At 42.8% G+C, this 25,310-nt stretch overlaps 1 protein-coding gene across 2 annotated transcripts in view; it reads right to left on the bottom strand.

The window, feature by feature from the left end:
* Positions 1–3,083: 3,083 nt before the first annotated feature.
* The window catches only part of cemip2 (cell migration inducing hyaluronidase 2), a 76,632-nt gene continuing 54,405 nt past the window's right edge, over positions 3,084–25,310 (bottom strand). For both annotated transcript variants that reach the window (XM_078395251.1, XM_078395255.1), the window contains exons 16-24: positions 23,974–24,151; positions 21,650–21,865; positions 18,774–18,982; positions 16,728–16,910; positions 16,040–16,259; positions 14,244–14,345; positions 7,557–7,699; positions 6,282–6,391; positions 3,084–3,310 (exon numbers count right to left, since the gene is read on the bottom strand). In XM_078395251.1, the coding sequence (XP_078251377.1) occupies positions 3,120–3,310; positions 6,282–6,391; positions 7,557–7,699; positions 14,244–14,345; positions 16,040–16,259; positions 16,728–16,910; positions 18,774–18,982; positions 21,650–21,865; positions 23,974–24,151 (1,552 nt within the window). In that variant the 3' untranslated portion in view covers positions 3,084–3,119. The remainder of the gene's footprint in view (positions 3,311–6,281; positions 6,392–7,556; positions 7,700–14,243; positions 14,346–16,039; positions 16,260–16,727; positions 16,911–18,773; positions 18,983–21,649; positions 21,866–23,973; positions 24,152–25,310) is intronic.

The raw sequence follows: 25,310 nt of genomic DNA, 5'->3' as shown, positions 1-25,310 counted from the left end.
TTTACACAAATGTATGAGGTGCAGTTACAATAAAAACTTACTTGCAGCAGCATCATCAGCACAGAGACAAACGCACAAAAACAAATTATACATTTTGCAGGTCAGTACAAAGAAAAGAGACTTCAATAAAAACAAGTCATTAGTGCAAAACACAATTATAAAAATAACAAGTCCATAGCAAGAGGAGGTCTGTGGTGCTCTGTTCTTGAGGTAGGATCAGAGCTGTGCAGAGCCTGATGGTTGTGGGAACGTAGCTGTTCCTGAACTTGGTGTGCCACGTCAGGCTTCTATACTTCCTGTCCAAAGGTAGCAGTAAGAAAAGAGCTTGGTTTGGTTGGTGGGATGCTTGATTATAGATGTTGTCTTCTTGAGGCAGCACCTTATAGGTGCTTTCATTGGTGGGGAGGGCTGTGCCTGTGATGGTTCAGGCTGAGTCCACTCCTCTCTGCAACCTCTTGTGATCGTAGGCGTTGGAATTGCCATACCTGACCAATATGCGACTAGTCAGGACACTTTCTACAATACATCTGTAGAAGTTTGTTAGAGGTGCTGACATGCCTTCTTTGAGGATGTCATGTGCTGGGTCCAGGACAGTTCATCCAAGATGTTAACACCCAGGAATTTGATGCTGCCAACTCTCTCCACTGCTGCCCCACCAATACAAACGGGAGCATCATCTCCCAGCTTCCCCCTTCTCAAGTCAACACTTGGTCTTGTTGACGTGCAGTGAGAGCATTGTAGTGGCAGACTCAACCAGGTTTTCCGTCTCCTGTCGGCTGACTCATCACCATCTGTGATTCAGCCAACCATCGTGGCATCAATGAATTTATAGATCTCATGCTATCTCACTGGCTAACAGATTTATTGATACTGTGATGAAGTATTAATTCTGTGGGCGTATTAGTTCAAAGAAAATTTTCCAACGGGAAAATAGGAGTGTAGGCCTCTCAGGTCTGCCAGCCTGCCATTCAATAAGATCATATCTGATCAATGCAAGTCCTAAATCCTCTTCTGCGGCAGTTTCGCATCTTCTCAAATATTTCACCATCAATATATCTCCAGAGATGCTGCCTGACCCACTTAGTTACTCCAGATAGATCTGTAGTTCCTTCCTACACCTTCAATATATCTAATGATCTAGTCACCAGAGCAGAGCTGCAACAATTTACTACCCCTGGACTAAGGAATTTCTGTACAACTCTAAGGAAAATATAATGTTACTAGAACACAAGGGTTTGAGTTATAAGGCAAGGCCAAGGCATTTTTCATTGGAGCATAGGAAGCTGAGGGATGACCTGATAAAGGTATACAAAAATCAATGGAGGCAAAGATAAGTGAATGGTCACTGTTTTTCCCCCAAGGTAGATGAGTCCAATAGACAATAGGTGCAGGAGTAGGCCATTCAGCCCTTCGAGCCAGCACCGCCATTCAATGCGATCATGGCTGATCACTCAATCAGTACCCCGTTCCTGCCTTCTCCCCATACCCCCTCACTCCGCTATCCTCAAGAGCTCTATCCAGCTCTCTCTTGAAAGCATCCAACGAACTGGCCTCCACTGCCTTCTGAGGCAGAGAATTCCACACCTTCACCACCCTCTGACTGAAAAAGTTCTTCCTCATCTCCGTTCTAAATGGCCTACCCCTTATTCTCAAACTGTGGCCCCTTGTTCTGGACTCCCCTAACATTGGGAACATGTTATCTGCCTCTAATGTGTCCAATCCCCTAATTATCTTATATGTTTCAATAAGATCCCCCCTCATCCTTCTAAATTCCAGTGTATACAAGCCCAATCGCTCCAGCCTTTCAACATACGACAGTCCCGCCATTCCGGGAATTAACCTAGTGAACCTACGCTGCACGCCCTCCATAGCAAGAATATCCTTCCTCAAATTTGGAGACCAAAACTGCACACAGTACTCCAGGTGCGGTCTCACCAGGGCCCGGTACAACTGTAGAAGGACCTCTTTGCTCCTATACTCAACTCCTCTTGTTACGAAGGCCAACATTCCATTGGCTTTCTTCACTGCCTGCTGTACCTGCATGCTTCCTTTCATTGACTGATGCACTAGGACACCCAGATCTCGTTGAACCCCCCCTCCTCCTAACTTGACACCATTCAGATAATAATCTGCCTTTCTATTCTTACTTCCAAAGTGAATAACCTCACACTTATCTACATTAAACTGCATCTGCCATGTATCCGCCCACTCACACAACCTGTCCAAGTCACCCTGCAGCCTTATTGCATCTTCCTCACAATTCACACTACCCCCCAACTTAGTATCATCTGCAAATTTGCTAATGGTACTTTTAATCCCTTCGTCTAAGTCATTAATGTATATCGTAAATAGCTGGGGTCCCAGCACCGAACCTTGCGGTACCCCACTGGTCACTGCCTGCCATTCCGAAAGGGACCCATTTATCCCCACTCTTTGCTTTCTGTCTGTCAACCAATTTTCTATCCATGTCAGTACCCTACCCCCAATACCATGTGCCCTAATTTTGCCCACTAATCTCCTATGTGGGACCTTGTCCAGAACTAGAGGGCAGGTTTACGGTGAGTTAATATTTAAGAGACCTGAGGGGCAATTTCTTCACAGAGGGTGGTGCATACATGGTATGTGCTGCCACAGAAAGCTGGGTATAATAGCAACGTTTAAACATGAATAGGAAAGGTTCAGAGGGATATGGACCAAATGCAGGCAAATGTGATTAGCTCAGATAGAAAACCTGGTTGGCATGGATGAGGTGGGCCAAAGAGCCTGGTTTAGAGCTGTACAATACAGACTCTAAAGATTGTAGCTGTTATTCTTGGATAACCTTTCCAGTTCTGATCAGTAGAAAAACACACATTGAATATAATGCACCCTGAAACATGTAATGCATTCAACGGGAATGAGAAAACAAGTCCAGCAAATTTCTGTAAATGAAAGATTACACTCACTTATTCCAGGAACATAAGAAGACACATAGTTTATAGTCTTTATTTTATGAAAGGTTGCATTCAATATCTATTATGTAAAAAAACATAGTTGGATGTAGGAGTGGGGTTGGAAAAAAAAGACTATAAAACCAGTATAAATAAAATAAATTAGGTCACATTTATTCAGACTGATATTCACTGTAAAGCTTTGTGTAAAAGTTCTAGTTCTTTTCTTTGGACGGAGTTAACCATAGTGCAGCCATAGTCTTCCAGTTGTAAAGGAATGTACTTTTCGAGAAGTGGCAGACCCTGCCCAGCAGGGCTGCTGTAGAGGCGAGTCCACAGCGGCCGAGAGCTCCCTCTGTATCCAAAGAAGGCAATGCTCTCTGTAATAATAATTAAAGAAAAAAATTACGTATAGTCACCCACTGGATTGCAACCCTGAATGAACAAACCTGTAGTTCACAGAAGTCTTGCAAATGTTTAGTAAAACAGAGTCTTTCCAATGGTGCTCTTTTAACCAACTAAGCTTGGAAAAAGAAACCTGATATTTTTGTTCCTTGGAAAACTGAATTAAATCATTGGGTTTTTATTTTATTGACTGAGCCAATACAGGAGTTGATTCATTTCTTAATGAATTATGGTTTAAAAACCTTTTCAAGTAGGAATAACTGTAAACTTAGACTGGATAACTGTAAACTTAGACTGGAAGCAATTAGGGAGTTGTATTTGGACTCTGATACAAATCCTGAGTGAATATTTTAAAAATTATGCAACCAGGATCCTGGCCACCTTAAAAGGTACAAGATTCAAGAGAAACTGGAAAATTCAGAAGCTAGTATAATATGCAGCTGCTCTTTTAAATGGTCAGAGCAAGCAACGGAAAATGCATTTCTTGCCTACTTTTAACAGAGCAACCTGTTGAGATAATGGTCTCCGGATATCCAGTAGTATTTTTCAACAGGGAATGAGTAGATACTGCTTGATTGGCAATATTAGCAGCGTGAGATGGAAAAGAACAGGGAAGTGGAAATAACTGGAAATTTGTCTCAAAGAAATGAAATCAGATTCATGAAACAAATAGCGCAATATTTTTCAGATGAGTTATATGGAGATCAACATATTGGTAGCAATGATCTACGCGATCAATGAAAATCACTGACAGCAAATGCAATGCTAGCATTTTTCGAGAGGGCTTCCCTACAAAAACAGGGGTGTAATGCTGAGGCTCTACAAGGCGCTGAATATTGTGAGCAATTTTGGGCACCATATCTGAGGAAGGATGTGCTGACACCGAAGAGGGTCCAGAGTAGGTTTACAAGAATGATCCCAGGAATGAGTAGGTTGTACTCGCTGGAGTTTAGAAGAATGAGGGGGGACCTCATTGAAACATACAGAATAGTGAAAGGCTTGGATAGAGTGGATGTGGAGAGGATGTTTCCACTGGGAGGAGAGTCTAGGACTAGAGGTCATAGCCTCAGAATTAAAGGACGTTCTTTTAGGGAGGAGATGAGGAGAAGTTTCTTAGTCAGAGAGTGGTGAATCTGTGGAATTCTTTGCCACAGAAGGCTGAGGAGGCCAATTCAGTGGAAATATTTAAGGCGAGATAGATTCTTGATTAGTACGGGTGTCAGAGATTATGGGGAGAAGGCAGGAGAATGGAGTTAGGAGAGAGAGATAGGTCAGCCATGATTGAATGACGGAGTACACTTGATGGGCTAAATGGCCTAATTCTGCTCCTATCACTTATGATCCTATCACTTAAGTGAAAACTGCAGTCAACTGAAGAACTAATTCCCCAAAATAGCCATGTGCAATGCCATGACAGATCCAATAGTAAGTTTTCTAGTTCGGTCCATGCTACACAAAACTGCAGGACATCAACAATAGACAGTGTGCACCAGGCACAAATTTCAATTAATTAATTTTAAACCTTTTCAAAAATCAAGCTCTTTTTATCTGATACTTGAATCAATAAATGAGATTTTGCAGGCTACAATTGTTTTGTAGTATATGATCAGGTGTCTTACAAAACATTAACAAAATAAAAATCAATCCTATGGGTATTATTGCTTAGGTCTTCAGCCTGAGTTACAACTGTTCCTCATTCTCAGATATTGATACTATAACCTAAGATCCTGCTTCACATTGAAATTTTTAATTGCGTTTCATACTGTGCTCTTGTAATAAGCAATTTATATTTAATTTCCGACAGATAAATATTCATTCAAAATTAACTGTCCCCTAACAAGACCTTTTATGCTCTTTGAATGAAACCATTATTGCCAGAAGTAAAGCAATAATCAAAGCAAATTGAAAAATAAATTATAGTACTTTATAATAAATGTGATTTTATAACAAGGATTTGAACCAGTATGCCAATGGGCTATTCTCTGGACATCTTAACCACTTAGATAATAATATAGAATATATTACATTTAAATATATTATATTCAAATATATTCTATCTATATTTTTAATTCTTCTGTGGGAATGCTTAAGGGAAAGCAAACAAATCAATGTGTGGGCACAAAATGTAGCTCTCATTGCCAATGCAGTGGAGGTGCCATCTATTGTGCAAGATGCTTAACCTAGATCCTGCGATGAATGCCCATGGCCACTCCTGAAGAACAGTTCGCTCTAGTGTGCTGGAAAATGACATTTACTCCTCATCTTTTAAGGAAGGGACTATTTACTTGCAATGACATTGAGAGACTTTGCTGTGCACAATGTGGATATATATTGTTTCCTGAATTATAGCAGTGACCATCTTTAAACTTTGGTTGTCCTAAATTGCAAATAGAGATTATGCCATTGAAAAATAGTTTTGAGCTAAGGAAAGAGAATACTTTCAGCAAATTTTAGCTAGGTTGCTCTTTCTGTTGAGTAACAAATTATTGCAGATGCTCGCTCTTATTCACTTAGAGAGTAGTAGGCATAGGGAGTGAGTTGCCAGGGAAGATAGCTGAGGCAGATTTTAACAGCATTTAAATGACACTTGGACAGGTACGTGGATAGGAAAAGTTTAGTGATATGGGCCAAAAGTGGGCAAATGTGGAATAGTTTAGATGGGGCATCTTAGTTGGAATGGATGTGCTGGGCCGAAGGGCATTTTTCCATTCTGTATGATCTACCTGCCTAAATGATGTATTTCCGTACCCAAAAGCAGTTTTGTAACAAGACCGGCAGTGGTTCAAGGTGCATCTTTTCAAGTGCAGTTGTGGATGACTAAAAATACCAGTTTCCACAGTACACATACAATCCAAAAATGAAAGCAAATATCCCCCCTATACAGAGTGCTCAAAGTCCTACTTTCAGAAAGGTATGTACAGCATTGAATGAGCTGAAGCCACGTACCTCTTTTATGAAGTCGTGCAGGTTTGGCAGTGCCCAGTGGGACCAGTTTTTTGGAAATAGCATCAACATCCCCACCGATGGTGTCATTTGAACCTAATAAAACAATTGACCTGAAAAAGAAACCCTTTTTATTGCCAAATATAAAGTTCAACTATACACAATTATCAGGATATAAGGGGAAGCCATTCAGCCTCTGAACGAAGGGGAGAGATCATAGGACGTCTTTAAATAGTCATCCAACATTTTGTATTCCTCTGCACATTTTGTGTACTTGATAATGAGAACATTTTATGGTACTTTGGCCCAAATGCTCAATAAACCTAGGAAAAGAAATCTTGACAAATTTATTGGGGAAATCCACAGCTGCCTTTGGATAGGTAACAGCAGCTGGCTGAAGCAAGAACCAACTCACAAATCTTTGGAATTCTCTACCCCAGAGAACTGCAGAGATGGAGACATGATCATATTCAAGGCAGAGGTTGACAGACATTGTAACTACAAAGGTGAGAGCAGGAAAATGGTTTGGTGGCAAAGATTGTAGAAGCCACATTTGTATTGAATGGCAATGCAGACTTGAGGCGCTGAATGGGCGACTGCTCCTGTTTTATATTCTCATGTGAAGAAAATGGTACCATTCCTGAAATGCCCAACTTCAAGTTTAACAATATGACCTCCTTCTGTAATTTTTGGTCTCCCCACCAGAGGAATCTGTTGCGTCTCACCAGCTTTGTATGGGTACCTGACATCTCCTCTGTCTACCCTACCACCCCCCCCCCCCACCCCACCCCACCCCAGCACCACCTCCCAAGGAAAGCAGGATTTGAAGAGCAGAGTTCTGAAGATAACATTGATCCACCAGATAGGAATCATGAAATTTGCCCTCTTGACTGTAACCACAATTTCAAGATGGGACTAAAAGCACTATCTTTCTGCATAACTCTTGAGCTTGATCTCTGCTCTCAGGTGACCTCTTCCCAGGTAAAACCCCATGGCTCTCACTCTGTGGGAGGACAAGAAACCACCAGGTTACTCTCCACACAGACTACCTCATCCTGGTAATAACTCAATGATCTTTCATCATTATAGAGTTGAAATCTTGGATCACCGCACCGTGGGAGTCCCTTCACCACGCAGACTGCAGTGATTAAGGACGGCCACTCACAAACAGCATCTTGGGGGGAATTAAAATAGGCAATGATTTCTGGCCTTGCCCACCAGGCCGACGTACTGTAACAACATCAAAACTAAAGTGAACAGCCACTCTCTTTATCCTACCTTGCCGCGATCCCATTCTCCAGATAATTGGCCATGACTGCATCAGCTTTGGCGAAGGATACATTTTGAGTGACCTTTCCACTGCAGGCATCGACCGTGACCATGTAAAATCTCTCCCCAAATGAGAACATGGTGCCATTCACCTAAGAACAAAGCATTTCATTTAGTGGAGCTCTGAAAGAAGGTTATGTGTGCTGTGGATAAAGGAGGAGCGGAGGGTATATTGTACGTTGTCTCTGAGAAACATTTGATGAGCTTCCACAAATTCCCATATGATGAGCTTCTACAAATTCCCATATAAAAATGTTATTACAGACAATCAGTGCTCTAATGTAACATATTGCTGCAAATACAAGATTGACTACCTAGACAAAAATGGGTCTTATTGTGTTTGGCGAGGCCAAAGGACATTATGCCATGGAAAATGGCACTGGGACCTTGACTTTTCATAATTTGAAAGTACAGTTGCTGAATTTGCTGATGACACAAAGGAAATTAGGAGAGTAAATTGTGAAGACACAAGGAGGCCAGAGCAGGATATGGGTAGAATAAACAAGCGAGCCAAGACGTGGCCAAGGAAGTGTGGGAAAATTCATAATTGTCCACTTTCATATGGTAAAGTTTAAAAAAGGCTATCTAATTGGTGAGAGATTGCAGAGCTCTTAGAAGTAGAGGGATCTGGATATCCTACTGCGTGATTCACAAAAGACAGCTTGTAATTAAGGCACAGCGACTAATTCAGAAAGCTAATAATGTTTTTGTTTATTACAAGGGGAATTGCATATAAAAAGTAAGCAGATTTTGCTTCAGTTATACACGGCAAAAGTGACACCACATCTGAATTATTGTATCCTAACTCAAGGATAATGTGTATACATTAGAAGCAATTCATAGAAGGCCACCTGACTGATGCCTGGAATGAGCAGGGTTTTTTAATAAGAAAAGGTTGGATAGACCAAGCTGCTATCCGCTGAAATTCAGTGACAGGAGCCTTAATGGAAACGTAACATCCTGAGGGATCTTGACTCAGAGATGTGGAGAAAATATCTTCTCCAATGATAGAGCCCGAGAAGCCTGGGGTCTTGGTTTTACAATAAGGGGTTGCATATTTAAGACTGAGGTGAACCATTTCCTCCCATAAGATTATGAGTCATTAGAACTGCCCTCAAAGGTCAGTGGAAGCAATTTCTTTGAATGTTTTTAAAGCACAAGCAGACTGATTCCAAGGATTAGGGGGATGAAGATTTTCCCATGGATACATGAGAGTGCAGTGTTGCAGTTCCAATCAGTTCAGCCATAAACATAATAACTGGTGGAACAGTCTTGAGGAGTCGAGTTTCCCCACCCCTGCTCCATATTTGTATACTCACAAATGTTCATATGTTCACCATTAATTTGGGGAAAGGTATCAGAGAACAAGATGAAGGTGAGATAGTGCTTCCCCGTAAAACCTTTCCTGGTTCTTCAGCAAGTCTGTGACACCATTGGATGTGCACCAGTCCAACTGCAGCAAAGATTTAGCGATCTGACCCTAACTAAGATCATCATCGATTAGACATACACAATGGTATCCCAACTGTCACAGACTTCCCGGTCTTCCTTATGGTATGGTGCCAGTCCTTAAACCCTTCCATGAATTTGAACACCAGTATTAAATCTCCTCCCAATCTCTCCTCAGCGGCTGATCCTATACACTGATGAGCCAAAACATTATGACCACTGACAGGTAAAGTGAATAATATTGATTATCTTGTTACAATGGCAAGATAACAAGGGGTGGGATATATTAGGCAGCAAGTGAACAGTCAGTTCTTGAAGTTGATGTGTTGGATGCAGGAGAAATGGGCAGGAATAAAGACCCGAGCGACTTTGACAAGGGCTAAATTGTTATGGCCAGATGACTGGGTCAGAGCATCTCTGAAACGGCAAGGCATGTGGGGTGCTCCCAGTCAGCAGTGGTGAGTACCTACCGACAGTGGTCCAAGGAGGGACAAACCAGCGACAGGGTGTTGGGTACCCAAGGCTCAGCGATGCGCGAGGGCAACGAAGGCTATCCCGTCTGGTCCGAACCGACTGTGGGAAGATGACAAGCTGGTGGAGGGAGTGTGATGCTCTGGGTAATGTTCTGCTGGGAAACCCTGGGTCTGGCCATTCATGTGAACATCAATCTGACACGTGTCACCTACCTAAATATCGTTGCAGACCAGGTACACCCCTTCATGGCAATGGTATTCCCTGATGGCAGTGGCCTCTCTCAGCAGGATAATGCACCCTGCCACACATTGTTCGGGAATGGTTTGAGGAACATGAAGGGTTCACGGTATTGCCCTGGCCTCCAAATTCTCCAGATCTCATTCCAATTGAGCATCTGTGGGATGTGCTGGATCAACGTCCGATCCACACTGGCTCCACCTCTCAACTTACAGGACTTGAAGGATCTTCTGCTAATGTTTTGGTGCCAGATACCACAGGACGCATTTAGGGATCTTGTAGAGTCCATGCCCAGGGGGTTGGCGCTGTTTTGGCAGCACATGGAGGACCAACAGCATATTAAGCAGGTGGTCATAATGTTTTGGCTGGGAATGGGAAGGCAGATTATTATCTGAATGGTGTCAAGTTAGAAAAAGGAGAAGTACAACAAGACCTGGGTGTCCTAGTACATCAGTCACTGAAAGTAAGCATGCAGGTACAACAGGCAGTGAAGAAAGCTAATGGCATGGTGTACATGCCTTCAGTTGGTTATATTGACTAATTATAAAAGCGATAAACAGGTTATATTATACTACTATTTTCCTTGACTGCAAATGGTTTTCTATCTAATAATTAGTTACATTTGCAAGACGATGAATAAAATAATCACATGCATAAAGTTCTGTAAATCCGTGATGCAAGAACACTACAACAGGTCTTAAAAGCATGGAACTTTCACATCAATCCCCCCCCCATAAAATCTGCTCAAGAGAAACCTAAACTTGTTATAACCCTGCATTATGGCAGATAATCAAATAGAGAACTAAACTTGGCAGTGCATTGTAAGACTTTAGTTTCACACCGGTGCAGTAGGAATGCAAAGAATACAAACTTTCACCAATTAAATTGTTGATCATTTTCCAATGTTCTATAGATTCTGGTTCAGTTCCGGTGGATTGGAGGGTAGCTCATGCTGTCCCTCTTTTCAAGAAAGGAGGGAGAGAGAAAGCAGGGAATTGTAGACCAGTTAGCCTGACATTAGAGGTAGGGAAGATGCTGGAGTCTATTTATCAAAGATGTAACAGCAGTGCATTTGGATAGCAGTAACAGGAATGACAGGCTGTGACTAGTGGGGTACCGCAAGGCTCGGTGCTGGGACCGCAGCTATTTACAATATACATTAATGACTTGGATGAATGAATTAAAAGTAATATTAGCAAATTTGCAGATGACACAAAGCTGGGTGGCAGTGTGAATTGTGAAGAGGATGCTATGAGGATGCAGGGTGACTCGGACAGGTTGGGCGAGTGGGCAGATATATGGCAGATGCAGTTTAATGTGGATAAATGTGAGGTTATCCACTTTGGTGGCAAGAACGGGAAGGCAGATTATTATCTGAATGGTGTCAAGGTAGGAAAAGGGGAAGTACAACGAGACCTGGGCTTCCTTGTACATCAGTCATTGAAAGTAAGCATGCAGGTACAAAAGGCAGTGAAGAAAGCTAATGGCATGTTGGCCTTCATAACAAGAGGAGTTGAGTAAAGAAGCAAAGAGGTCCTTCTGCAGTTTTACAGGGCCCTGGTGAGACCATACCTGAAGTATTGTGTGCAGTTTTGGTCTCCTAATTTGAGGAAGGACATTCGTGCTTTTGAGGGAATGCAGCGCAGGTTCACGAGGTTAATTCCCGGGATGGCAGGACTGTCATATAATGAAAGAATGGAGCGACTGGGCTAATATTCACTGGAATTTAGAAGGATGAGAGAGGAACTTATAGAAACATATAAAATTATTAAGGGATTCGACACGCTCGATGCAAGAAACATGTTCCTGATGTTGGGGGAGTCCAGAACTAGGGGCCACAGTTTAAGAATAAGGGGTAGGCCATTTAGAACTGAGATGAGGAAAAATGTTTTCACACAGAGAGTTGTGAATTTGTCGAATTCTCTGCCTCAGAAGGCAGTGGAGGCCGATTCACTGGATGCATTCAAAAGAGATTTAGATAGAGCTGGACCAGGGTACGGATTGTGGATGATCGGCCATGATCACATTGAATGGCGGTGCTGGCTCAAAGGGCCGAATGGTCTACTCCTGCACCTATTGTCTATGTATCAATGAAAACAAACTGTTCTTCCTGATTTTTTCATAAAGACTACAGATCAACGGTACATCAAGTAAAACAACCAGTTCTGCATATTAGATCAATGTGGACAACATTGGGAGAGCCAGAGCAAAAGGGAAAGATAAATGAGGTAATGTCCCCAACCCTAAATCTGCCCACAGGTACTCATATCCCACTCACCGATCAGACCAGCAACACACTCCCAAACCCCTCCCAACTCACCGCATCCTGCACACCCCCCACAGACCCTCACATCCATCACAACATCCAGATCCACTCACACCTCCTGCCCTCTCTTCTCCTGGTTAAAGGACTTCATTCCCCAACATCTTGCTGTGTACAAAATTCCCCTTCTGCCCCGGGGTTGCATTTGGTTGATTCACCCCCAGTGCTCCGTTGAGAAGCTCTTCAAATCCTACATAGTTTCTTACAAAATAAAACAGGCACCAGCTGGCTCGCCTTAAAAGTTTTATCATCTCATAGAATAGTCAATTAGTTTAAATAAAAGCTACAGTACACTGATCAAATCATTCAATCTGGTATCCAAGTCACTCAGTTATTTTGCATCAGATGGCTATCTGCACACTCTGAGAAAAATACTTAACCCTAGACCAGGTTCCATTGTGTTGAACACTGTCACTGGTGTGGGCAGTGTTTGCTCTTGAAGTTACCAGCATGCAATGGCACTGTTCTCCTCAGATGAGAACTCATTCAGTTTATTCACACCAGCCCAACATTCCAACTATTGGAAGCAAGACAGGTCCACATGAAATACACTTGCATATCACTGATTACACTAAAACACAAGGTGCATAAATAAAGGCAGAGAAATACAAAGAAGCATTAAATTGCACACGCACACACATAATCTTTCATAGGGTCATTCATAAACAAAGCCACACCAAAAGATGGGAGACACAGCTGTATATGAGCACACCTATATAATGATGCACATATAGTTATAAACAGATACATACACAGCATGCATACACAGATGCATGTACAAACAGGCACGGTGTGCCAATAAATAAAAAATACATGAATGCTTACGTGCATGCACACATACACACGCACATACAGATGCACCTGCCCACATATTGTGCAAAATGTATAAAGAGATTGTACACATCGTGTGCAGTGTGGAGCTTGTAACTAGGAGACTAATCAAGAGATGAAGGTATGCTTCACAGCTCTACATCAGGTCGTGTGTTAAAGTTACTATACTTTGGTAAGCTAGTCTGCTGATGGTTGTTAGTCTATTTATGCATAAGCAGAGACCAACGCAACGTACAAGAAAACCCAGTGGAACAACTTATTTACATCAATTCACCATCTCACTCCAGATGGACTGAAAATAAATATTAAAAGGGCATGTGAACATGTGAAAAATGCAAGAACCGAACCGTACATCATGTTAACCATCTTTTCCTGAACGCATGCAATATTTTCCACTGTGAAAGTCAGCTTACTGACATGACTTCCGATTCCCTCAATCAGGCAAGAAGCTACTATATTTCCTTATGATCTAGGAGATCATTCGGCCCATCAAATCCTTGCTGGCTAACAGAAGCCCACTAATTTTTCCTGTCACCTATTCACCCCACATTTTCATCAAGTTCTTCCAGATTCCAAACATCTACATGAGGGGCAATTTAACTTACTAACTCATCTTTGGGATACGAGAGAAAACTTGATCGTTCAGAGAAAACCCATGTGATCACAGAATATGCAAACTTCACACACCAACAGCATCAGGCATCAGACATCAGGACTGCACAGGGGTCTCTGGAGTTGCACATATTGTGCCATTGAGCCACCATTACAGCACGTCATCTTTGCATATATGCAATTTATTTTCCTTTCATCAAAGTTAGGGCGGCAGCGGTAGAGTTGCTGCCTTACAGCGAATGCAGCACCGGAGACTCAGGTTCGATCCTGACTACGGGCGCCATCTGTACGGAGTTTGTACGTTCTCCCCGTGACCTGCGTGGGTTTTCTCCGAGATCTTCGGTTTCCCCCCACACTCCAAAGATGTACAGGTATGTAGGTTAATTGACTGGATAAATGTAAAAATTGTCCCTAGTGTGTGTAGGATAGTGTTAATGTGCGGGGATCGCTGGGCGGCGCGGACTCGGTGGGCCGGGCCTGTTTCCACGCTGTATCTCTAAATCAAATCAAAAGTTGTTCTTTGCAGTAGTAAACAATGGGAACCTGGACCAATTTCCACTTGGACAATGCCAGAAAGGATTTCACGGGGAGCGATGCAAGTGTGCGTTTGCCTCCAGATTCTTGGCTCTGTTTCAGACTATGCTCTGATTCAAGGACCATATCACAAAACCTTCCAATATTGTGCATTGAAGAGCTCAAAGGATACTTACAGAAATGAAGGACGTTTCCTGGCCTTGCTGAGTCCCAGTTTTCCCAAGTGATTGGATCTGCACACGGAGGTAGGTTTGGTAGGGGTCACTTGTAAATGCCAGCTGCAAAACACAAATAGAAAAATCAGTTCAAGATACCAGGCAAAAACTAAATTGTAATTCTGCAGTGGTTTACAAGTCCCAATGTTATTTTGAATCGCAATCACACAATGTTCTAAGGTGCTGCACACAAGCCCTATCAAATTATAATCGAGGATTTTAATCTTTTCTTCTTTACTGGGAGGAGCCAACAAAACTGCTTAAAAGAGCAAAACAAAAAATGCAGATGTTGAAAATCTAGATGACCAACAGAGAATGGTGGAAATACTCAGCAGGTTAGGCCATATCTGTTGAGATAGAAATAGAGTTCAGACTTTAGGTCAATGAGCTTTCAGAGCTCTGCTCAATGTTTTTTAAGAAAGCGTTGCCAATTGAACCGTACTCTCACAATACCAAACACAGCTGGCATCCTGGGTTCCTGATGCTGCATTTTCTGCAGGTTTGTCTTTTTGGACAAGACATCATTGTGGAACAATCTGCCGTGACAAGCTATATAAAAAAATGAACCAGCCATAGTCTCATTGATGAGGTGAGCAGTCTCTAATAAAGGTTGAACACCGATTTTTCATCACCCTTGGTTCCAGACCCTTTTTGGAGTATCCATTTTTCTGGACTAACAGAGGTCACGTGATAATGAAGAGACTGTACACCTCTGGCATGCTAATGACACTCCTTCTTGATTAGTATGGGTGTCAAAGTTTATGGGGAGAAGGCAGTAGAATGGGGTTAGGAGGGAGAGATAGATCAGCCATGATTGAATGGCAAAGTAGACTTGATGGGCCAAATAGCCTAATTCTGCTCCTATTTCTTATGACCTCCTGGGTCTCTAAAGCACCATGGAACATCAGAAACTTAAATAAATGCTGTGGAGGCCAAGTCAGTGGATATTTTTATGGCAGAGATAGACAAATTCTTGATTAGAACGGGTGTCATGGGTTATGGGGAGAAGGCAGGAAATGGGTTTAGGAGGCAGAGATCAGCCGTGATTGAATTACAGTGAACTCGATGGGCCGAATGGCCTAATTCTACTCCTATAACTTGTCAAAAAAACCATAAAATGTAAACTGGATGCGAGTGGAATGACCGGCTGACCCATCTCCGGCTCGCACCGTCTCCACAGCAGTTGAGAGCCCTGGCTACTGATGCCATTCCTGACATGAAAGGTGCCCCAGCGAACCCTTCTTCACCCATCGAGGGGACACAAAATGTTGGATTAATTCAGCGGGTCAGGATCTCTGGAGAACATGAATAGGCGACATCGGGACCCCTCCTCAGAGCGATTCACTCTGCCGAGTCATCCATCACTTTGTGTTTCAGTGTGCCTCCTTGGTCACCATGGGGCTCCCTCCCCTCACACCTGCAGTTGCTTCCAAGGTGGATTATGTTGGCATCTCTGGGGGAGAAGGCACTGTGGGGGGACCCCCAGATTCCAACCGGGTCACCACCTCTTCCCCCCACCACCCCCCATGCCGCAAATTAACCTGAAAGCTCACACACCTTTGGGATGTGGGAGGAAACCGGAGCAAACAGAGAACGGGCAACTCCACACAGATGCCAAACAACGTCGGGGTCAAACTCGTGTCTCTGGCGCTGTGAGGCAGCAGCTCCACCAGCTGTGCTACTGTGCCGCCCACTGACATTGCTTGACCAAACGCCCACCTGTAAACTGGGCTGGAGGAGGAAAGGGTGGTCCTTACCCGTGATGCTCCACAGCTTTCACATTTCCCCAAGCTTGGTGGCGGCATTGCGACAGTGGCTTTGGGAGTCACGGAGTAGGTGGGGTAAGCAGCGGGCATGCAGTTGCTCACTCCCCGGGTCTTCATCACAGCGGCCACCTTGACCCGCTCGCAACCCTGAGTAGAGCAGTAGCTGTGGCCCTCCCGATCTTGCCGGGCCTGGAGCATCAGAAACAGCAGCCTGCAGGCAAGAAAGTGACACCAGAGATCATGGCCTACTCCAGTTCAAGAAAGAGTGGCACGATGGCGGGAGCTGCTAAAACAAACCGCCCTTTGCACAGAGAGGTGAACAATTTCCTAAACACCCTTTCCTCCAATTTGACCCGGTTGCGCGATTCATTCAACTGGGTTAAACCGGGCGAAAGAGGGAGCACCTGCTGGAGGGAGTTGGCGAGAGGGGACATGTTATGGAGGATGGCAAAAGGGTGGCCCGTGTTGGAGGGAGGTGGATTTTAACCGCATGGACTATGACCACCTCAATCTTTGCCAGCGTAGTTACAATAAAGGGCAACAAGGATGTGCAGTGTCTTAATGTGCAGTCACAGGGAGCAAGGATGAAGGAAAATATAATGCAGTCAAAGAAAAAGGGAGAAAACAAAATCATGAGTTGTCAGTGCTATTTATACAGATAGAGGAAAGAATGACATACCCAGAACCATTGTCAAAGTGGTATTTTCTCTGCCCTGGTTTGTTCTGCAGTTCTTCAAGAGAAGCAACCTTCTGGAAATCCTCCACACTGTGAGCAGTTGAGTTTTGCCTTTGGTAGATGTCAGCCATAATCTGGAAGTCAGATTCTTTTGGGTAGCAGAGACCTACTTGAATCCAGTCTCCTCTGTGGGCAAGAACATAAACCATGAACTCAGCACAGGAACACCAATTGACAAAAGGCCAGTGGGAAGAAGCTTTTATAGACAACCCCTAACCGCATGGTGGCAGTGATAATCCAGTCAAAACAACTGCATTCAGTGAGAGCAGGATATTAAGCACATACAATTGTGATCCGACCCAATGCTCCCCAAACTGAAGATCTGGATAATTATACAGAGTTATTGGAGACCCTCGGACTATCTTTAATCGGACTTTACCTTGCACTGTGCGTTACTTCCTTTATCGTGTATCTGCACACTGTGGATGGCTCCAGTGTAATCATGTACAGTCTTTCTGCTGACTGGTTAGCACGCCACAAAAGCTTTTCACTGTACCTCGGTACACGTGAGAATAAACTAACCCAAGTAGTCTCAATGAAGCTCGGACTACACTAGTTGCTGATCGCTGAGTGCGTGATGCAGAAGAATTGCATCTCGTTGGAAGTAGCCATCTCATGGTGACACAGTTCCACCCAGCACCGTTCACCCACAATGCTTTGACTGTGGCGAACATAAGATGTTCGGAATGCAACATCTGTAACCCAAGAGATCAGGTCCATCTGCTTAACCAGTCAGATTTAAGGATTGAGGAGGAAACTGAAGGGGAAGGAGCTTAAATTGGTGTCAAAAGTTTAAAGTACCAAAGTATGATTTTAGATACATTAAAAAATGTTATATAATGTCAATTAATAATTAACTTGCTGAGATTGGACAATATAAATCGCTCCCTTTCTGGGTCATAGAGGTTGATTCAGGAATTCAGAAACATTTGCTAAATAAAGATCGTTATGGTGTCAAATTTCAGCCATATGCTGCAGCAAGTTTGATGGCTGTTTAATGTGCAAGTTGTGAAACACGGAGGTCAAAAGAGAGCTGTCTTTATGTGGAGATATCAGCAAAACAGCACCAATCAGCCAACAAGCTCTGGAAATCCCCATCTTACAGTCCCTCTCTTACTTCCCTAAGCTCACTGGCCCATCTGCACATTAAAAGTGGTGCCGTCACCTCCAAACGCTCAATTTAGCATCAAGGAGACACATCAAGGGAAGTGAAGCTCTTGCTAGAAAATGGCATTGAGGTAGACGATTAACCAGTCTAAATGAACAGGATTGAAGGGCCAAATAGCCTCCTCCTACTCCCGTTTCTTATGCTTGAAGCACTTCTGGTTGTGGACTAATCACCTCTCACAGCAAGAAACAAATATTGACTATATAAATAAATAATAAAACTTGTCGTGAAACTTGCATTCCGATCAGGAGCAGTAAATGCACAATTCGTCAAATACACCCCAGATCAGACACATGAGTGTTCCATAAGGATGCCACCATATCACACACATGACAAATCACAGGACATATTTCATCCCCCTCTCAAACAATTCTCAGCAATTAACCCGATTTAGTTTAGAGATACTGTGCAGAAACAGGCCCTTCGGCCCACCGAGTCCACGCCAACCAGCGATCACCCTGTACACTATCCTACACACTAAGGACAATTTACAATTATTACTAAAGACAATTAACCTACACAAACCTGCATGTCTTTGGAGTGTGGGAAGAAACCAGAGCATCCAGAGAAATCCCACGGAGTCACCGGGAGAAACTACAAACTCCGTACGGACAGCACCCATAGTCAGGATCAAACCGGGTTTCTGGCGCTGTAAGGCAGCAACTCTGCCGCTGTGCTGCCCTTATGAGTGCAATATCCAATGATCTCCCCAATACCATCACCATCCAAGTCCTACAGTGCCAACACTCCTACATTGAGACGGCACAGTCTATATTAACATTGCATTATAGCACAGGCAGCAGAATTAAACGGAAGCTTACTTATTAAAGTTTATCAGATAGAGGAAGGTTTCCTCTGGCGCACGGCCATTCCAATGGATAGTGTAGCCTTTCTCGAGCATCACCACGGGCTGATATTGCTGAAAATCCGCACGTTGGTTGATGCCGCGAAGCATCATGGGGTGTTTGGGATATTCATCTCTTACAATGGTCATGGTTAGGTTCTGGGGTCGACGAGTCTGGATATAAACCTGGAACAAGAGACATATTTCACTAACTAGCGATGAACCCAATGATTCAGACCTCCGTGGTTTAAGCTCTATCTTCCAACTCCCAATCTGAACATCCAACCACATGGATGTATTTGCACATTTCCTAAGACTAAGTATATGGTTGGCACTCAAGCTTTCAATGGTTGTGCCGTCAAGTCCAAAACCTGTTAAAATCATGGCAACACAATGAAGCAGACAGGATCAGTTTGTAACTGCTTGGCAGAACCAGTCTGAGGAAAGGTGCTGTACAATAGATTCCTACATTCAGTAGGCTAGCCATTCAATCCAAAGGATTTGCCTTTGGCTTCAACAAAAGGGACTCCAGTGGGCCAGCTCATGTTGGTGAGCTACAAGACACAAATATCTTACTTAACTAGTGAGTTACACTGGCATCTCCAACTCAGAAGGTATTGGGTTTAATGTCAAGGCTGGTGCACCCCACTACAACAGAGCAGGTTGTACCAGTTGAAGTTAAGATGTTCTGGTGGACATAAAGGAGCCCCTGAAACCCTTGGAAAAGGGGCAGGAGACCTCCTCCCTCCTCTCTTGGCCAATGCTTGCTCTCAAGCACCAAGATATAAACAAATGATCAGGTAATGCGGTTTGTGGGATCTTGCTGTGTGCACCTTGGCCAACATTTCCTATATTACAACCATTAAAGAAATGGTGGGAACACACTTTAACACATCCTGAGGCCATGAAAGGTGCTGTAAAACAAAGGCCCATCTTAATTTCTTCCTAAACTTGAGGGTCTACTTCAAAGCCAGGAGCAATAAAGCCCATGCTGTCCCTCTCAGTAACAAAGGCAAAGCGTGGCATTCCACCAAATTTGGGATCGCGCTGAGTGAGCTTCACTTTGCCTTTTGGCTGGTGCACACGTTAGATGAAGAAAAGCTGGTGAAAAAAATACAAAATGAAAATCAATTATTATTAACGATGATTAGATCAAATCAAATACAAGGGTGCCTGATGTCAGTAGAGAATTGATCAAGTGGGATAGTCTGGAGATATTTTAAAGCTGCCTGTCTAGACCTGGAAAAATTGATGTGATACTTATTGCAAATGTAATTAAATGTATGTACGCCAAACAGATTCAATAAAAATCTTAATAACCATCTCAGACTGCCCTCCCCCGGGGAGAATAAAGAGGAAGAAGATAGGACTTTTTTGCCTTCCATCACAATGAGGAATGTGGGGAATCTGCTGTGGTAGATGTTTGTTAACTTTTATGTTGTTGTGTGTCTTGTTGCTTTTTTTCCATATGGCTGTATGGTAATTTGCATATCACTGTACCTTAATCGGTACATGCGACAATAAAAGACCTTTGAAACCTTTGAGCCTTAGAATACATGCTGTAACACTCCAGTAAATTATGTTAATAAATTAATATTTTTGAAGCCGAGTGAAAAATCAATATCGTCTGTTCATTGGATTTAAAAAAAAATAAACATGAGGTCATTTGTACAGTGGAAACACACAAAAGCAGCCTGATTTTGCAGTCTTTTGTAAAAGAGTCAGTGTGTGGAAAGCTTATTTCTAGCCATGTTGCAGGCTAATGATTCTTTGTCAGATTTGCTTTACTGATGTTAACAGAAGTAGATATTTGGTACATGGGAGAATAAATAAAAGAGAGATCCTGCAAATGCTGGAAATCTGAAATGTGAAGAAAAAATGTTGGAAATATGTGGCTTCAGAGTCTGTGTTCCATGCCAGTGACCGTTTGTGTATTTGTAGCATTTTCTACTTTTATAACAGCCAGAGCTTCTTCCCACCTTCGACATACCTTCATGAGAATGGAATCTCATGTCAACAGGCAGCAGGGTGGGCCTTGACTTGACACCTCATGGATTAGTGTATTTCAGTACAACACTGGAGTGTCAATCTAAATTCTGTTCTCAAATCTCTGGAGTGAATATTACAGGCAAGAGCACTGCTTTTATACAAAAAGTTATTTAAAACAATGACTGCTTGGTAATGGTAATACACAGCTTGCATCTGGTAAATCTTGGGATTCAGTTGGTAGCAATTGTGCTTCTGGCCCACTCCTGAGATTGTGGGTTCACGAGTGGAAGTAACATGAAGGTAGATTCTTTTTTAAGGAATCAACATCTAAGGGGAACTGGTGCAGAAGAAGAAATAAGGCTAGAGTAGATCAGCTTAGTGCAATTAATATCTTGCTTTCAGCAGCATCACAGGCACAGACTAAAAAAAACAAAGCAAATTATACATAAATTATATAACAGTGGAAAGAAAAATACTGGACAAATAGCAAGACATTAGTGCAAAACACAACTGGAAAACAAGTCCATGGTAGTACAAGATGGGGTCAATAATGTTCTGTTGCCAAGTTAGTTTTAGTGTTGTGCAGGTTGGTTCAAGAATTTGATCGTTGTGAAATTGTAGCTGTTCCTCAACCTTGTGGTGTGTATCAAGGGATAATATTGGCTGCAGCTTTCCTATGTTCAACATTATCCCTCAACCAACGTCACAAAAGTAGTTTACTTGATCTTTTCACCTTGCACTTTGTGAGAGATTGTCGTGCACAAATGGGTGGCTGCACTTTCCAAAGTGAATGCCTTTCCCAAAGCCCTCCAATGCGTATGGGTGCAAAAAAAAAAAAGTTCTGCTGCATTTGGGTTTGTTTACCTGAGCATATTTCCCACTGCAGACGGAGCCAACCCAGGACGTGACGTTCTTGCAGCCCGGATGTTGGACCAGGAAGTTGTCCATCCGGCCCACGTACGTGTCCTTGTAACCAGTCACTGAGCCATCGACATCGTGGAAGATCTCGTTCTTATCGCCGTCAAAGTCATAGCCCTCAAACCACGGGCCTGGCTTGCCAAAAAACACTCGCAGAGCCACCTAAGTGTTAAAAACAAATCAGTGACGTAAGCTGAGAATTGACACAGATTTAGAGGATCGCACTTGTGCTCGGATGGAGGCTCATCCCAAAGATTGAAGCACAGAAATCCAAATGCAATATTTGTCACAGGATTCCATATTTTGAATCAGTCTTTAAATGAAGGCTCCACATATCAGCATACACATGCACGCCGGTTGGTATCCTTGCTGGCCAGGACGGTCAGGGATGTGCACAAGCGCAGTAGATTGGAAACACTGTTCAATCTGAGGACGGTGATGCAGGACTTGCGCGGGACTCAGCCGGGACTCAGCCGGGACACAGTTGGTTAGGCTTCAGCCCGTTTAGTGTAAGTTAGGGGGATGTACAATGTTCGAACTTAGTAAGTTATTGTTTCATTACTTACTCCGTTGTCATTATTGCTCCGAGCGATACATAAGAATATGCAGGGAATGAAGGAGAAAGTGGGATAACATGTGAACAGATGATCGATGGTTGGTGTGGCCGTGATGTTGGGTCGAAAGACCTGTTTCCATGCTAGATCCCTAAACTAAGTTAATTACCAAGAAGGCACTGACAAAAATTATAAAATGGATTAGATAGAATCAGTACGTTTTTTAAAGAGAGATTTTATTAGAGTTCTTTGAGGACATAGTTAGCAGGATAGATGAATGGTTCCTGTAGATGTTATGTATCTGGATTTCCAAAAGGCATTCTATAATATGCCACATTGATAGTTACTGTACAACATGAGGGTCATGATCTTAAAGGTAAGATATTGGCATGAATAGGGATTGATAAACTGACAGAAAGAGTGTAAGGTTTTTACCTAGTTATTTTCAGGCGGATAAGCTGTACCCAACAGGGTGCATCAGGGATCAGAAAGGGCTGGGGCCTCAATTACTGAAAATATATATTAATGACTGAAATGAACCACCGTTCCCTTCCATCCATATTCCTCCCACAAACTTCACACTTCACTCCTCTTCTCTCCTTATTTTACACCATTTTGTCTCCTTTTCAACTTCAGTCGTTGTCCAGCCATCTGCCATTCAAAACCCCCTCACATGTATCCTCCTCACTTGCCAGGCTTTGCCCCCCACCACCCCTTCTCCGGCTTTCTTCCCCTACCACAATCAGTCTGAAGAAGAGCCTTGACCCCAAATATTGCCTCTCCATGTCTTCAAGAGAAGCTGCTTGACCCGTTGAGTTACTTTGGTACTTTGTTTTGTTTTTGTAACATCTGCAGTTTCTTGCATCTCCACAGGAAACAGTGGAGTATCAAATGGATACATTCAAAATATCTACTTTAAAAGGAAGAATGATAAAGCAGAGTCTTACTTAGGTGGTGCGACTGTGAAATTTCCATGCATTTATGGAGCGTTCACAATAGAAGCACAGAAGGTTGGCAGACAGGTACAACGAGTGATTAGGAAGGCAAGTCGAGTGTTGGCCTTTCATGGTACGAAGGTGCAGCTCAAGGGAAGTAATGTTACAATTGTACATGAGCAACAAGCGGTCTACTGGAGGGGGGAACTCAACAGGTCAAACAGCATCTGTGGATTGAAAGGAATGGTTGGTGTTTCAAGTTGAAATCTTGCATCAGGACCAAGACTGGAGATAGCAAGTATCAAGAGGAGCGGAGGGGGGAGATCATATGGCAGAGATACGAGAGATGTTGGTGGACCAGAGAGGGTGAAAGATGATAAGCAGATGGAGCCAGGTAGGGGAGTGGGAGGGGTGAAGTTAGGAGGCAGAGACAGGTGGATGATGGATGGAGGCAAACATAATTAGAAAAAACACAGAAGGAACGAGGAGAGGTGAGGGTAAAAGTGGAGATCGTGACCATAAGTACTTTGAGAGGCTCCATAAAACATCCTCCCTGATGGAGCTTTGTGTCACCTGACCTAATATCACCTTGTGCATCATCGTCAAACCTTCAATTACATTCCTATGTCTTTACCAATTATCACTAAGTTAAAAGATATTGGATGAATTTATTGTTATGAGATTGTGGTCTGGTAATTTGATTCACAATAATCTCTTATATTTCAAAAGGCTTACACTGTGCATTAATATCACAATACAGCAAATACCAAGGAAGACATACCTTCGTGTCAAATTTCAACAAAGAGAAACTGTTCTTGGGAGTCAGTTGCCAAGGGTTCTTTAGAAAGAATCCGATGGCACTGGTGAACCTAACTGGTGTTGCCATGTAGTTTTGGAAGGTTGTCTTGGTAACGTGAATGGGTCCATCATAAATCTGAAAGCCTCGTATAGGAAAGGTCCTGTTTAAAAGACACAAGAAGTGGAAGAAGAGGGTGTGTCAGATTTCTCTGAGAAAGGAAAACAGATTTGTAGGCAATGTTTACTATTACCGAAATGTATGAGCTTCATTTGATGGTAAGTGTAGAGGAATATAAACATCACAAGTAGCAATTGTAAAAGTAAACATTTCGCTTCTTACATCTTCTTCATCATGTGATAAGACCATGGTTGATCATGTGCCGCACGCCCACTTTGCCAATTGATCTCCCCAATCTCTTACCTGATGTCCATATATATGTCAGCTGTAACTTTAATACACTTGATGAGTGTATCCACAATCCTTGGGTGCAAGAAGTCCACAAGCCTTTGAGTTAAAGCACTTCTCATCTCAATCCTAAATACCTGGCCTCATATCCTAAGACTCTATGTCCTTATATCTGGACCTTGAACAAACAACCTTTCAGCATCCGAAGGACAAATCCTTGCAATGAGATCTTATTCTTCCAATCTCCCTTAAATCGTTTTTAATCCGCATCCTCGGAATAAACTTAAGCTACTGCGATCAGTCCATCTTCATGAAATATAGAGACCTAAGCTGCATATAGTAAAATGAAGTGATGTCGAGAATATTAAAAGAATGAAAACTGAACAGTCTTCAGCAGTAGAGTGGCATCTTGGGGCTTGCAAGACACTCGCAAAACATTATTTGTTTAAACGAGGAAAGATTTCAATGGATTATAAAAAGTGTAAGGAAACAGATGGCGATTCACTGCATGCAATGCAAGAAGAACGGAAGAATCCAGCAATGGAACAGAACAAGGTTAATAAAGGGGAATTAATTTAATTAAATAAGGATTTAGATTTCACAAGGCAGATGTCACTTACTTTAATCTTCAGTAGATTTTTTTTAATGACTGATTAAAGATGATATTAAAAAACAGGTGAGATATCAGCAGTTACCTATTGAGAATGGAAGGCAATGATCTATGGAAGTCACTGGTAGAGGTAGAGTCGCTGCCTACAGCGAATGCACCCGGTTCGATCCCGACTTCGGGTGCTGTCTGCATGGAGTTTGTACGTTCTCCCCGTGACCTGCGTAGGTTTTCTCCGAGATCTTCGGTTTCCTCCCACACTCCAAAGACGGGCAGGTTTGTAAGTTAATTGGCTTGGTAAATGTAA

This window comes from Rhinoraja longicauda, chromosome 3, assembly GCF_053455715.1.
Source record: "Rhinoraja longicauda isolate Sanriku21f chromosome 3, sRhiLon1.1, whole genome shotgun sequence".
Lineage (NCBI taxonomy): Eukaryota > Metazoa > Chordata > Chondrichthyes > Rajiformes > Arhynchobatidae > Rhinoraja > Rhinoraja longicauda.
This window is presented reverse-complemented; position numbering and strand designations above follow the sequence as displayed.